This window comes from Camarhynchus parvulus, chromosome 11, assembly GCF_901933205.1.
Source record: "Camarhynchus parvulus chromosome 11, STF_HiC, whole genome shotgun sequence".
Lineage (NCBI taxonomy): Eukaryota > Metazoa > Chordata > Aves > Passeriformes > Thraupidae > Camarhynchus > Camarhynchus parvulus.
The window spans coordinates 2,309,583-2,324,325 of record NC_044581.1 but is presented as its reverse complement, the minus strand read 5'-3'; the positions used below and the strand labels follow the sequence as shown (position 1 = coordinate 2,324,325).

At 61.7% G+C, this 14,743-nt stretch overlaps 1 protein-coding gene across 2 annotated transcripts in view; it reads right to left on the bottom strand.

The window, feature by feature from the left end:
- GSE1 (Gse1 coiled-coil protein) overlaps positions 1-14,743 on the bottom strand; it is a 99,712-nt gene that overhangs the window by 4,278 nt on the left and 80,691 nt on the right. For both annotated transcript variants that reach the window (XM_030955723.1, XM_030955722.1), the window contains exons 3-11: positions 11,399-11,617; positions 7,254-7,453; positions 5,753-5,934; positions 5,418-5,615; positions 4,833-5,024; positions 3,879-4,189; positions 3,208-3,532; positions 1,004-1,584; positions 368-480 (exon numbers count right to left, since the gene is read on the bottom strand). In XM_030955723.1, coding sequence (XP_030811583.1) covers positions 368-480; positions 1,004-1,584; positions 3,208-3,532; positions 3,879-4,189; positions 4,833-5,024; positions 5,418-5,615; positions 5,753-5,934; positions 7,254-7,453; positions 11,399-11,617 — 2,321 coding nt within the window. The remainder of the gene's footprint in view (positions 1-367; positions 481-1,003; positions 1,585-3,207; positions 3,533-3,878; positions 4,190-4,832; positions 5,025-5,417; positions 5,616-5,752; positions 5,935-7,253; positions 7,454-11,398; positions 11,618-14,743) is intronic.

Sequence of the window (14,743 nt, the reverse complement as noted above, 5' to 3'; positions counted from 1 at the left end):
CATCTCCATCCCCATCCTCCTGCCCACCCTCATGCCTGTTGCAATCCCCATCTCCATTCCCATTCCTATCCCCTTTCTCATCCCCATTCCCCTCATCCTCATTTTCATTCCCATTCCTATTCCCCATCCTCATCCCACCCCCATTCCCGTTCCAATGCCCATCCTTACTGCCATCCCCATTCTCATCCCCATTCTCATCCCCATTCCCATCCCCATCCCCATCTCTAACCCCCTGGTGCCTCTGCACACATGTGGGGACGGTGGCTGCATGAGGCACTGGGAACTGGCGTAAAGAAGGGGTTGGTCCCTCAGGGGACAGGGAGGGGACAGGGAGGGGACAGGGAGGGGACAGAGGTGCCACCAGTACCTCAGAGGACGTGTCCAGCTTCAGCGGGGGCTGCTCAGCCACGCAGCGGAGATGGGCCCGCACCTCCTCCTCGTCGCTGTCATCACAGGAGTCATCCAGGTCGTAGTAGTACCCTGGGGATGGGGAGAGGCTGGTGTGAGGCTGGGAACACTTTGGGGACCTTCTGGGACCCCGGGGAACCCCACTGGGGATGGGGGTGCAGCAGGGTAGGATGTCAGAGAGGAGTGATGTGGGGAGTGCAACCCAGTGGAGCCCTGTCCCCTCTCCACCAGCTGTGGGACCTCGGAGGGCATCACCCATCCCTGTGTATCCTCCTGGCATCACTCTGGGATGGGTGGCAGGGAGTCAACGGGGCACAGGCTGGGGACACTGTGGCAAAGCCCCCATTCCCACTGGAGCGGGGACAGCAACTCCAGCCCCTCCCAGCTGTCTCCTCCTCACCGCTGTTCTCATCCCAACTCCATCAGCCCCATCAATATTTAAAACCCTCTTATTAGCTCCAGTTCATCATTTATTCATCGGGCATGTCTGCAGCACAGCAGGGTTTACCGAAGCGCTCGGATGCGGGAACGTCGGCATCCCTGGGAGACCCCTGGGAGACCCCCAGTGCCAGGGGGGACGCCCCTGCTCCCTCACCTTTCTCACGGGCCTCCCGCCGCCGGCGCTCCTCCAGGTCCAGTTTGCTGACCAGCCTGCGGTGCTGCTGCACGAACTCGTCATAGATGTACATGGGGTCCTGGGCGCGGGGCTGGGGCGGCCGGAAGGGCGAGCTGGGCTTGGTGGCCTCGGGGAACGGGGTGGCCGGGGCTCTCTGCTGGCTCAGGATGCTCTGAGTGGACTTCTCCAGCTCAGCTAGGAAGGGGGTGTGGGTGAAGGCCCCGTGCTCCGGGGCGCCGGGCTCCCGTCCTGGAGGGTATTTCTCCAGAGCATCCCTCTTCCTCGGGCCCTCCTCCAGCTTCTCCGGGCAGAAGACCCTCTCCACTTTCACCAGAGGGATGCCCTGGCGGCCGGGCTCGAAGGGCGCTGCGTGGCTGTGGAGGGCATGGGGCTCGGGGAGGCGCCGGGGAGGGTCGGGGGGGCTCTCCATCAGCGAGACGGGGTTCCAGAGGGACGTGGTGACGGGGTGGTGCTGGGGTTTGGGGGAGATGAGGGGTGGGGGCCCGCCAAAGTGCTGCCCTGGCTCCCGGCTGCTCGGCTCGTGGCGGCTCGATCCCAACCTGCGGGGAGAGGAGAGCACCGGAGCAGTGAGGAGCTGGCACTGCCACCAGAGAGCTGGCAGCACTCCAGCCCCGGGGGATTTGGGGGAGAAACACGCCTGTGAGGAACACCCAGAGGGGTTTGTGCACGTGGGGCTGCCACACTTGTCCCCTCCATGCCACAAACCTGAGGGATGGGGGCAGAGTTAAGGCTGTGCATGGGCGGGTTGAGCATGGATGTGGCTGCATCCCAGGAGCACAGGGCTGGCGACTCCAGCCTTGACCCCTGCGTGGGGACAAGCGAGCCACCAGCCCCGTGGCGAGGGCAGCACCCCGGCACAGCCCTCCTCTGACAGCAGGAGCCGGAGCCAGCCCGTTTGCAGGATAAATATTTCATGTGCCCAAGCTGTGCATTTAACACTTTTCCGCTCCAGCGCCCCGGAGCTCCGTGCGCAGAGCAGCGAGTTCAGCCCAGCGCCGCCATGGAGTCACCGCCTGCCCCCCGGGATCCATCCATCCCTCCGCCACCCCGCTGGATGCAGGAAAAGGATGGGGACGGAATATCCCCAGCTGCAGGTGTCTGGGGGTGACCTTGCTGCCTCCTCTCCGCTTTGGGGTGGGAGGAGCGGATGGGGAAGGGAGCTTGCGGCGGGCGCTGGCCTTTGTGCCGCCCCGTGATCCGCTCCTTATTATCCTCGATGAGCCGCGCTAATCCCCTGGATACCCAAAAATAACAAAGGGAGCAGGCAGCAGAGCTGGCTGGATGAGCCTGCACCGCTTAAGTGCTCAGCCACGGGGGCGAGCAAGGCCCTGTCAGTCAATCCAGGACTGTGGGCATGCTCTGCTGCCCCCCAAACTGCCCAGGCTTGAGACAGGTGCCCCCCAAACGAGGCATCCACCGCCCAGCCCCACTGCCTGGGAGGGGGGAGCTGCAATTAGCGGGGCTGGTGGCCGGGCAGCACCTGGCCACTCGCCGCTGGCCCCGGGCCACCTCCCGGGCTCGGCGCCTGCCGCCGCGCAGATGTCGGGCACCAGGAACGCCTGGTGCTGCCAGCACAGCCGGCCTGGCTGGCACCGCGTGGCAGGAACCCGCTGGCACCAGCCAGGCATCGTCGCTCCGGCTCATGGGATGTGTGAGGGGCACGGCTGAGGGGTGGTGGATGCCTGATGGGAGGCAGAGGTGGGTAACGGGGTGGGCACAGCCACAGGTTGGGGGGAAAGCTTATAAATCATCGTATCATGGCATCATGGAATGGTGTGGGGCAAAGGGACCTTAAAGACCATCCTATTCCAGCCCCTGCCATGGACAGGGACACCTTCCACAAGACCAGATTGCTCAAAGCCCCATCCAACCTGGCCTTGGACACTTTCAGGGATGAGGCAGCCACAGCTTCTCTGGGTACCTTTTGCCAGGGCTGCCCCACCATCACAGGGAAGAATATCTTCCCAATATCCCATATAACCCTGCCCTCTTTCTATACAAAGTCATTCCCTCTGTCCTATCACTCCTTTCCCTTGTCCAAAGTCCCTCTCCAGCTAAGATACAGATATTCCAGCAAGGACAGCAGTGACACAGGAAAACACAGCTCAGTTTGGGGGGAAAGCTCCATCCCTGGAGCAGGGCTGGCAGCATCCCATCCCTACCTGGGGTGCTCGGGCCGGTGCTCGGGCTCAGCCTGGCTGGGGGCACGCCCTATGTCCAGGTGCTGCTCCAGCACTTGCTGCCGGAACTCCGAGACCTGGGACTGCCGATCCTCCTTCTCCTGGCGCAGCCGGCGCTGCCGGGCCAGCCACTTCTCCTCCTCGTTGGTGCGCTGGATGAGCAGCGCCGTGGCCGCGCTGCTCCCGGGCAGGGGGAACACGCTGTGGTTGGGGATGAGGCTGGGCACGGGGTGGTGGGAGCCCGGTGGAGGGTGCAGAGGGTGCTGGATGGGCTTCGGCGTGGGCAGCACCGAGTCCTTGAGCTTGTCTGCGGTGGAAAAGGGGTGATGGAGAGTCAGGGTGTGGAAAAGAGGGGGGGATTTTGGGGTGAGCAGGGACATGGAGGTGTGGGGCAGCCTCTGGTCAGAGCTCAGCTCAGGGGGCTGCCCCCTCGCTGCCAGCCCAGCTGCCGGGCATGCACTGGGCACGGTGCCAGCCTGGCCCGAGTCAGATGGCACAGGCACTGCTGCCGCAGCTGGGCTCCTGGCAAAGCAATCTGGCAGCCAGGACAGCCCATCCCCGTCCCCAGCCACCTCCCGGGGCCACCGACCCCCTCAGCTTTGCCATCTGGAGGGGAGAGGGGAGCAAGGCAAGCTCTGGAAGGCGGGCATTACCTGCTCTGCTGGGCGCCAGCGGCTCCACCGGCTTGCCCCGTTCCTCGGCCGGGTGCCCCCGCAGCCCGTGCAGCTCGGCCACGGGGAGGAAGGGCCCCTCCATGGCTTTCACCATGCTCAGCTCCTTCTCCCGGGCACGCTCCCGCTGCCTCTCCAGCTCCCGCTCCCGCTCCTTTTCCCGCTCCCGCTCCAGCTCCTTCTCGCGCTCCCGCTCCCGTTCCCGCTCCTTCTCCCGCTCCCGGTCGGCTTCTCGCTCCCGCTCCTTCTCCCGCTCCCGCTCCCTCTGCCGCAGCTCCTCGTCCATCTGGAGCCTGCAGAGAGAAACCAAAAACAAAAGCACCAACCCCAGACATCCCCCTTGGAGCACCCCCCTAAAATCAACCCTGGATGCCTGTCAGCATCCCCTGGGACACCCTTGGACCTCCAGAGCATCCCCAAACAATTCCTGCGCACCTGCCAGCACCCTCTGCAGCACTCCCAAATCCCTAAGTCATCTGCCAGCATTCCTAGAGCACCCCAAAACCACCCCCGGTCCTCTGTCAGTATTCTTTGGAGCTCCCCATCCATCCCCCCACTGTCAGCATCCTTTGGAGCTCACCCCTCGTCCTCTGTCAGCATCCTTTGGAGCTGCCCATCATCCCCCCACCATCAGCATCCTCTGGAGCTCCCCATCATCCCCATCCTCTGGAGCTCCCCATCATCCCCCCACCATCAGCATCCTCTGGAGCTCCCCATCATCCCCATCCTCTGGAGCTCCCCATCATCCCCCCACCATCAGCATCCTCTGGAGCTCCCCATCATCCCCATCCTCTGGAGCTCCCCATCATCCCCCCACCATCAGCATCCTCTGGAGCTCCCCATCATCCCCATCCATCCCCATCCTCTGGAGCTCCCCATCATCCCCATCCATCCCCATCCTCTGGAGCTCCCCATCATGCCCTCACCATCCCGTACCTCTCGGCGGCGAGGCTGGAGATGCGCTCGGACTGCAGGGCGGACAGGGAGGAGTGGGAGAGCTCGGGGGGGTACCGGACCCCCGAGAGGTGCAGGTGCATGGCCGAGGGGTGCAGGGGGGGCAGCGAGCCCGGCGCTGGCAGCGGGTAGAAGGGGGATCTCAGTGCTGACAGGCAGTATGACTCATCCATCCTGGGGAGACAGGGATGCTCAGACAGGCAAAGAACCCCCCAGTTCCCCTCCCAGGAGCCAGATGGGCCAATATGGCCTCCCCATCAAAGAAGATCTTAGAACAACGATTAATGGAACTCCACGAAAGCCAGGGCCCAAACTGGGATTAGATACCCCACTATGCCTGGCCCTAAATCTTGATGCTTACCCCTACTAAAGCATCTGCCCGAGAACTACGAGCACCAATGCTTAAAACTCTAAGGACTTGGCGGTGCCCCAAACCCACCTAGAAACCACTGCCTTCTGCTGGGAGAAAGGGATGGGGAGCCCCAAAACGCCCTCAGCGCTCCCACCTCCCAATACCCCAAAGCTCAGCTCATGCAGAGGTATCTCCCAAGGCTGGGAGGTGCCCACCTGAAGGCAGGATGAGGGAAGGGGTGGTGTGTCAGGTAGCTGGGGTGGTAGTAGGCGGCGGCAGTGGCGGGGTCGAGGCCGAGGGGTGGCAGGGAGGACATGCGGAGGTCCTCGGCCGTGTGGTAGGGACGGAAGCTCCGCAGGTAATCCTCGGTCACGGCGCTGGGAGGCACCACGTGGTGCACGGGCCGCTGCAGGCTGGGGGGCAAGGAGACGGTCACCATCCCTCCCTGTCCCCCCGGGGAGATGTCACCTCCCTCGCCCAGGTGGGAGCAGAGCTCGCAGGGGACACCCTCGCCCTGCAAACCGCTCCCATCCATCCCGAGCAGACTCACTTGAGAGGAGGGAAGCGGGAGTCCTGCACCACGGAGCTGGGGGGCAGCCCGAAGGAGTAGGGTGTCCCCAGGAGGTGGGAGGGGACAGCAGGACCCCCTGCCTTCTCCTGGGTCAGGGGGGGCTCCGAGATGAGGCGCTCGCGGCCGGCGCTGCTGCTGCTGCCTCGTGACCCTGCTTCCTGCTGCAAGGCCAAGATGGGCATTAGGGACAGCAGGGGATGGGGAATCACTGTCCCCACCCCAACACCCTCAGGAGGTCCCCAGCGTGCCCTGGCTGGCACCAGCACCCAGGGAAGGATTCATCCACTAGGGCATCTCCTGCATCCAGGCTTTGGAAGGGCTGCTGGAGGGGTGGGAGGGTCTGGGAGGCTGCACCGGGGGGCCCCAGTGGGAAAGGAGGTGCTGAAGCCGGGGCAGAGCTGAGGGCAAGACACCCATTACCTGCCTGGAGATTTATGGCTGCTTTGTTCTCCTGAGCTATTAATCACCCGGGGAGGAGTGACACGGCCGGGGGAAATCCAGCCGGCCTTTGATAAGGGCCATAACCCAGGGGTCAGCCCACAATCCCCCTGCAGCAGCACCCTCCCACAGGGCCTCAGCTGCTTTCCATCAGCCTCCAGCCCTGGTGTCAGCACGAAGGTCACCCCCTCCAGCTGGGGAGGGACCCCCAGCAAGGGGGAACAACTTGGGGTGACAAGCGACCCCACAGGATCTGACAATTAGTGGGGCGACCCCACCAGCAAGACAAGTTTTGGTTTAAAAATTATTATTATTTTTCATTGCACCTTCTCCATTCAGCAGCTGAGGAGGAGGAGGATGGTGGTACCCACAGCATCCCCCACCCCCGTGCATCCCTCCCCATCCCATCCCATCCCATCCCATCCCATCCCATCCCATCCCACCCCATCCCACCCCATCCCATCCCACCCCATCCCACCCCATCTCATCCCTCCAGGGCCAGCCCCAAGGTCACCACAAAGGGTGAGGTGTCCCCCATCGTGCGGTGCCACACTCTGCCAGACATCCCCACACTGGATTAACCCCCACACCGGGGGGGACAGAGGGCTGGGGAGCACCCTGACACCCCACACACCCCTCTGAGCTCCCAGGGATCCCGGTTCCATTTATCTCTCCCCCTCTCGCCCCCGGCGTTTCTCATCCCCTACCCTCGCCTCTCTTGGTGGTTTAATTAGTCTTTCCAAGTGGCATAATCCCCCCGGGAATCTGCTTGTAGCATGCAGAGGAGAGGAGAACCACTAACGATGCTTCTTAATTAGCTGCTCTCCCCCTCTCCCTCCCTCCTCGTCCTCCTCCTCCTCCTTCCTTGCCCTCCCCTCCGGATGGCAGCCCCGGTGACAACAACGGGGGACACGCTGTCAGCACGGCGCCAGCTCGGGGACACAGCAGGGAGGGGAAGGGACCAAATGTGGGCAGCACATACACGATATCCCATACCCTCCATCCTTCAGGGGGGCTGGGCAGCCCCCAAACCCAGCCATACCTGTCTGCCCTCGCTCCTCCAGACCCCGTTGACCGTCTTGGTGGGGGCGATGGTGACGACGGGCGGCGTGCTGGGCACGCTGTGCCCCCCCGGGGGGACAATGATGGGGCCCATGGGGCCACGTTTGGGGGTGCTGGCAGGGGAGCTGTGGTTGGTGGCTGGAGAGGACACTGGGGACGACTCGCTGCTCAGTGAGGAGCCTGGAATTCAAGCAGAGATTGAAATAAGTTAGGAGAAAGGGAGGTAACTGGATGGAGCCACCCTCTGAAGGAGCTGGAGGATCTGCGGACACTTGGAACCCATCAGGGCTGGGATGTTCAGTTGGCAATGTTTCAGCTTTCAGGATGATCAAATGAGACACTGGGCTTGGATGTGGACCCCAAAATCCCATCTCTGAGAGAGAGAAAGAGGCACAAAGACCACAAGGGCAAGTCCTAGCAAAAAGAAGAGAGAACCAATGACACCAAGACCCTTGGGGACACCAAGAGAGAACCCAGAGGCTGAGTGGATGGAGCTGCATTGCAACCCTACTCTCACTGCAGGGAGTAGGGCTGGGGCACTGGGATGCACTCAGGGTGTTCAGTGTCCTGCCAGACTCCCAAACTGGAGGAGGTCCCCAATCCTCCCATCCCAGAAGTTCCCAGTGCTGCCAAAGGTGGGACGGGGCAGCCTCTTGCTCCCACCTAACAGGGACTGCCAAACCCCCCAGTCCCACAGAGCCCCTTGGCACAAGTGACACCGATGTGATGCCAGCCCCAGACTGCCACACCTTCCCAAGGCAGACCCAGAGACTCCTTAATGCAGCTGCAGGAGCTGTCAGGGACAGGCCAGGGCCTCGGGGATGAAGGAGTGACTCCTGAAACCCTTGGGCAAGGCTTTGGTTTCATTTGCATAACACATCTGTACTTTAAGTTATCCCCACCCCAGGGATGCTGGCCATATTTCCAAAGGGAAAACAGAAATGGAGTGGAAGTGGAGAACAGGAAAAGCAGAGAAATACAAATTCCACATTAAGCAGGGCACAGGGAGCCTGGTGTCTGCTCCACAGAACACTCCCCATTCCTCAGTGTGCAGAGTGTGTCCTGAGTGTGCAGGGTGTCCCCTGAGTGTGCAGGGTGTGTTCTGAGTGTGCAGAGTGTCTGCTGAGTGTGCAGGGTGTGTCCTGAGTGTGCAGGGTGTGTTCTGAGTGTGCAGGGTGTGTTCTGAGTGTGCAGAGTGTCTGCTGAGTGTGCAGGGTGTCCCCTGAATGTGCAGGGTGTGTCCTGAGTGTGCAGAGTGTGTCCTGAGTGTGCAGGGTGTGTTCTGAGTGTGCAGAGTGTCTGCTGAGTGTGCAGGGTGTCCCCTGAGTGTGCAGGGTGTGTTCTGAGTGTGCAGAGTGTCTGCTGAGTGTGCAGGGTGTGTCCTGAGTGTGCAGAGTGTGTCCTGAGTGTGCAGGGTGTGTTCTGAGTGTGCAGAGTGTCTGCTGAGTGTGCAGGGTGTCCCCTGAGTGTGCAGGGTGTCTCCTGAGTGTGCAGGGTGTCTCCTGAGTGTGCAGGATGTGTCCTGAGTGTGCAGGGTGTCCCCTGAGTGTGCAGGATGTCTCCTCACCTTCCCAGTGTGCAAGGCCACTCCCAAGCGCGCCTGTGGGCATGGCAGGAGTGTGCCAGCAGCTGCTCACATTACACCCCACCTCATCCCCTTGCCTGTCCTCAGGCCACACAACCCCGGGAGGGAGCCAGGGGCTGGGAATGCCGGGGGAAGCAGGAGCATCCCCGGACAGCAGGAGGGCCGCGGGGTGGGAAGGATGCTGCAGAAGGACGCTCTGTGGGAAGGATGCTCAGCAGAGCAGAGGCCAGGAGGAGCATCCCGCCGCCCTCCCTGATGAACTGAACGATTCCCGAGTCGCTCCGAATCGCTTTCATTTGAAGAGCAGCGAGGCTGGGGGAAGGAGAAAGGCTGTCCCCGACAAAGGAGGCCGATTTGACACCCACTGAAGTCTATCTTGTCAGCGCAAGGCCAACAACAATTAGCAGCCTAATCCCCTCTGAGCTGGGAAGCCATTACTCACCACGCGATAGCGTTAACAATCAATACCATCACAATGAGCCCGGCAATTAATGAAGCTAAAGTCTTACTTCAGAACCTTAATTCTCGCTGTGTGGCTTTAAACGGGAGGGTTTGTGATCGTTATAATTAACTGGTGGTATTCAGCCAGGAGTTAGTCAATGAAACTAATCTGGATTGGAGATGACAAGAGGCACAGTGTGATGGTGTCACCTTTGTTTTCTGACCTCCCGCTTCCCCAGCTCGGCGATAGCAGATTAGCAGCCCGGGCTGACAGGCAAATGTAATTAACAGCTGAGACCCTGACGGAGAGCTGGGAACAGAGAAGGGAGGGAGGGGTGGAATAAAACCCACCCTGAGGACAGCCCCGGGCAGGACAAGAGGCAGCAGCCCCCGGGCAGGCGGTGGCTTTGTGGGGCTCTGCTGGGAAGGGGTCGGTCAGGATGAGCTTTGACAGTTTGGGATGCTGTGGAGCAGCAGGGGATCCCCAGGGATGTGCCAGCACACCTGTGAGCCCATCAAGCTGGAATAAAACCAGTGATCCTGCATGGATCCAGCATCTGCCACAGCAGAGCATCTCCCGAGCTGGGAAGGGGAGTGGAGGGAGCATCTCCTCTTGTGGGAAGTGGGTGAGGATTTCAGGGAAAAGCAATTCGTTTCCTGGTGCTAAAAACCACAGCAAGGAGAAAAAAAACCCCTTCCCAACACACACCCAAACCCACACGGATCAAAAACCTCTGGGATGAGGCACCCAAATGGGCAAGGGAGGGGTTTTTGCAAACAAACCATGCAGGTGTTAAGGGGAAATCCAAAGGGAATGTGGCCGCTTCTCTCCAGTGCCACAAAATCCATGCCCAAACCTGCTGATGTCCCTTGGGATGGGCTGAGCAGCACAGGGAGGGCACAAGCTGTGGGGTGCGAGGGGGAAAAAAAAGCAAAAGAATTCCCCAAACTCAATCAGTCGCTCCAAAGGAAGCAGATGGGTTCCAGAGGAAGCAGCTGGGAAAAACCAGGAGCTTCCAGTGAGGATGAAGCACCACCAAGACTTGGTTCCCTCAGAGTTACAAGGACCTGGAATCCCCACACATTTCCTTGGGAGCAGCTGATGCTTCAGGTCATGGCTGTGCCAGAGACTTTTGGGCTGCAAGGAGGGTCTTGTAGATGGTGCTTCCAAAAGGGACTCTCCAAAAAGAGCCCTGCAAAAGGGGTCCTGGGAAAAGGATTGTGCCAAAGGGGCCTTTTAAATAGGGTCTTCCCAAAAAGACTTTGCAAAAAACATCTTGCAAAGGGGTTGGGTGCAAAAAACATCTTGCAAAGGGGTTGGGTGTCTTTCCCAGGGATCAAAGTGCCCAGGCAGTGGGAGCACCCACCAGTGCAAACAGCAGAGATAAAGACTGTTTCATCCCAAACTGGTGATACCAGCAGTCTCCTGAAACACTTCCCAGCCTGGGGACTGGCTGCCTCTCCATCTGGCTGTGGGAGCCCTGGCAATTCCCATGGGACACGCTCCATGTGGCAGGGGGAACCTCGGGGTGCTCCAGAAGCAGCTCACACCCAGCACCCCACATCCAGACAGAGAGAGGAGGGTGTGATGGAGGATGTGGGTGACAAGGGCTGGGCACCCACCCCTGGGGCTGTTCAGTCGGGAAATTTGGCTGGGGAATTAGCAAATTTGGGGGGAAAGCAGTGTGGTGGGAGGGCACAGGGCTGGTCCCTGCCATGCTGGGCTCTCCCAGGGCACAGTGAGCCGTACAGCACTCGGATCACTCCGGACGAACTGAAGAATGTGGGTGACAAGGGCTGGGCACCCCTGGGGCTGTTCAGTCGGGAAATTTGGCTGGGGAATTAGCAAATTTGGGGAACCTCTGGAAAGAGCAGCGTGGTGGGAGGGCACAGGGCTGGTCCCTGCCATGCTGTGCTCTCCCAGGGCGATACAGCACTCAGATCACTCCGGATGAACTGAATTCCCAAACTGTCCCTCGAGACACAATGCCAGCAAAAGGCATCAGTGGGTGAATGGCCAAGAAAACACCAACTCCAGCTCCTGGGAGAGGCACCAGCGTTTGTCACCGCCCTGTCCCTGTCCCTGTCCTTGTCCCCACCTCTGGGCTCCTCGGCCTGCTTGGCGAGCTTGCGCAGGGCGGCGGCGAAGCTGGAGGAAGGTGCTGCCTGGACGGACAAAGTGCTGCTGGCGGCGGGGCTGCCATTGGGGACGATGGAGCCGTTCAGGGGCGACGGGGTCAGGGGGCTCACGGTGGCCGTGGTGCGGGTGGCCGTGGAGAGCATTCCTAGCGACGGCGACTTCCGCTCATGGCTCATGCCTGCCAACCAGAGAGAACAGGTTAGACACGTGGAGATGGGAGCCTCAGTTTTCCCCAGGAGATGGGAACATCAACACCTTTCCACTAATTTACCATCCCACCCCACAATGCACCCCGAGTTCAGGCAATGGGGGGAAGCGTGTCCCAGCACCCCACAGTCCCCAGGATAATGGAGCAGGAGGGCTCAGCTGAGCTCTGCAGGGTGTTTTGGGGGACTTCAGCATCCTGATGCAGGTGGTGGGGAGAGGCGCAGTCCCCTGACTCGCATGGTGCTGCCAAAACCCAAAGCACCACTGCTGCACCCCTTATTGCCACTACTGCACCCCTAAATCCAGGCACTGCACGCTCAAATCCCCACCACTGCACCCCTAAATCCTCAATATTGCACCCCCATATCCAGCCACTGCACACTCAAATCCCCACCACTGCACCCCTAAATCCTCAATATTGCACCCCAAATCCCAGGCACTGCATGCTCAAATCCCCATCATTTGCACCCCTAAATCCTCAATATTGCACCCCAAATCCCAGGCACTGCACGCTCAAATCCCCATCATTTGCACCCCTAAATCCCCAATATTGCATCCCTGGATTCCCAGCGCTGAACCCCCAAATTCCCACTGCTGCATCCTAGGATTAACAATATTTCATCCCTGGTATTCCGCACTGCACCCTCAAATCCCCAATAACACATCCCTAAATCCTCAGAACTGTACCCTTAAATCCCCACCACTGCACCCCTCAAAACCCCAATACTGCATCCCTAAATCCCCAGCACTGCACCCCCCAGTACCCCAATATTCCATCCCTCGATCCCCAGCACTACACCCCCCAATACCCCAATATTGCATCCCCAAATCCCCACCACTGCCCCCCAAAGCACCGAGGTCCTAAAGGGCACAGTGACCCCAAAAGTGAGGCTCAGGTGCTGAGCAGGAGGGTGCAGCCCCTCCCCGAGCCCCCCCAGCTGTCACACCAATTGCTCCAGGGCTCTCCACCTCCCAAAACAGCAACTGCTGATGTCAGGGCCCTTAAAATAGACTTCGCCCCGCAGCTTCATTAACACCAGCCTAAAATTAGCCCTGCTCCCAGGTGGGAAGGAGGATGGGGGGGTCGTGGGGCAGCCCCCAAATCCCAGCGGGCCTGCAGGCATTGAACACCTGGAGCATCCATCCACTGCAGACGGTGGGTGGATGGAGCATCCCCGGAGCATCCCGCGGCAGCTCCAGGATGGGCACGGAGGGCAGGGGGCGCCTCGGGAGCCGGGGGGGCACGGGGGGCACTCAGCGTTGATTAATCTTTGCCCCCCGGCCCCAGGAGAGGCGGCCGGCGCGGCGGCGCGCTCCCCTCTGCCCTCATTATACAAGCATTTATTAACTCCGCTGCTCTCAGCCATTGACTGCCGCCTTGTCGACACGCTCGGGCTCATGTAAATTCATTACCAGAACAGCTGGGAAGCCAACCCGCCACGCCAGCCCGGCCCCGGCACCCCCGGGCTCTGCTCCAGCCCCGGCTGGGGGCTCGGTGCCCCCTCCAGAGCAGGGCACCGGGATCTGCCTGCAGCACCAGGCGCCCACGCACCATCCAAAGGGGACACGGCACTCCGGGCACAGCCTGCAGCTCCCCTGCACCTCCTGAGCACTGCCCCACATTCCCCAGGCACTGCCTGGCATCCCCTTGGCACAGCCCTGCACCCCCAGGCACTGCCCCACATCCCCCAGGCACAATCCTGCATCCCCAGGCACTGCCTGGCATCCCCTTGGCACAGCCCTGCAGCCCCCAAGGCACTGCCCCACATCTCCCAGGCACAATCCTGCATCCCCAGGCACTGCCCCACATCTCCCAGGCACAATCCTGCATCCCCAGGCACTGCCTGGCATCCCCTTGGCACAGCCCTGCAGCCCCCAAGGCACTGCCCCACATCTCCCAGGCACTGGCACACATCTCCCAGGCACTGGTACACATCTCCCAGGCACAATCCTGCATCCCCTTGGCACCATCCCGCATACCCAGGCACTGCCCCACAGCCTCCAGGCACAGCCCCAAACACTTCCCAGTGCCCCCCAGTTCCTCCCCACCATAACCCCCACTTCCAGCCCCAGCCCAGGTCTGGAGATACTTTTCCAGCCATCAGCAGGGATCAGCAGGCTGGCACAGGGGCACGGGGCTGGCGGCAGGGCATCACCCGTGTGATGCTCAGCTGATCCCCAAACGCCTCCCGGCCAACTCCTGATCCCAGTGGGATTTGCTGGGCGAGTTCAGGGCAGCCGGGAGCGGCCGAGTGGCCGGGGCAGCGTGCGGGGAGCTCTCCTGCCCCCGGGCTGAGCTGAGCCGCTGCCCCAGCCGCGCTCCAAACCAGTTCTGCCGCTCCCTGCCGGTGATAAAATCGGCGCCTCCGCCCCGGCTGGGGCCCGAGCAGCGCCGCTCACCCGCCGTGCCCCGCCGGCGCTGGCGTCCGTCTGTCCGGGCGTCCCTGGGCTGCTCTGCGGGACAGCTGCCAGCTGGGGAAACTGAGGCACGGCGAGCTGGCTGGGCGGGAGCATTCACACAGGGATGGGAGATGGGAGATGAGATGGGATGGGATGGGAGATGGGGCTGCATCCCCCCATCCCTCCGGCGTCCCGCTGCCAGCACGGTGTGGGTGCCACTCACCCCTGCGGGTGGCTGGGGACGCCGTGACACCCCACGGTGAGGTGGGGCCCCCCCGGCTCTGCCCCTCCCCGGCTGCTCCTCTCAGCAAGCAGATCCGTGCGGAAAAACAGGTCAAGTTTGGTGCCGGGAGCAGCCCGGGGTCATGGCAGCGGTTGCCTCAGCAGGGCGGGGAGAGAAACCCCAAAACGGGACAGGCTGTCCCTGCACTGTCCCCAGCCCTGTGCGGGTACAGGGCTGGCACTCCCATGCACCCCTCCCTGGGAAAGCGATGCCTGAACCCCCCACGCACCAAGGCAGGGGGCTTGGGGACACCTGGGTGCCCCGCGGAGGCCACAGGGGGAGGTTGAGGAGCTGGCGGTGTGTCACCCTGTGCCCGTCCCTCCCCCAGCATGTGCCCGGGCACAGCAGCACAGGGAGTGTCTGGCATTCCCGGTGCCCGCTGGCTACGTGCCCGCGGAGCAGCCAGAGGAGGAG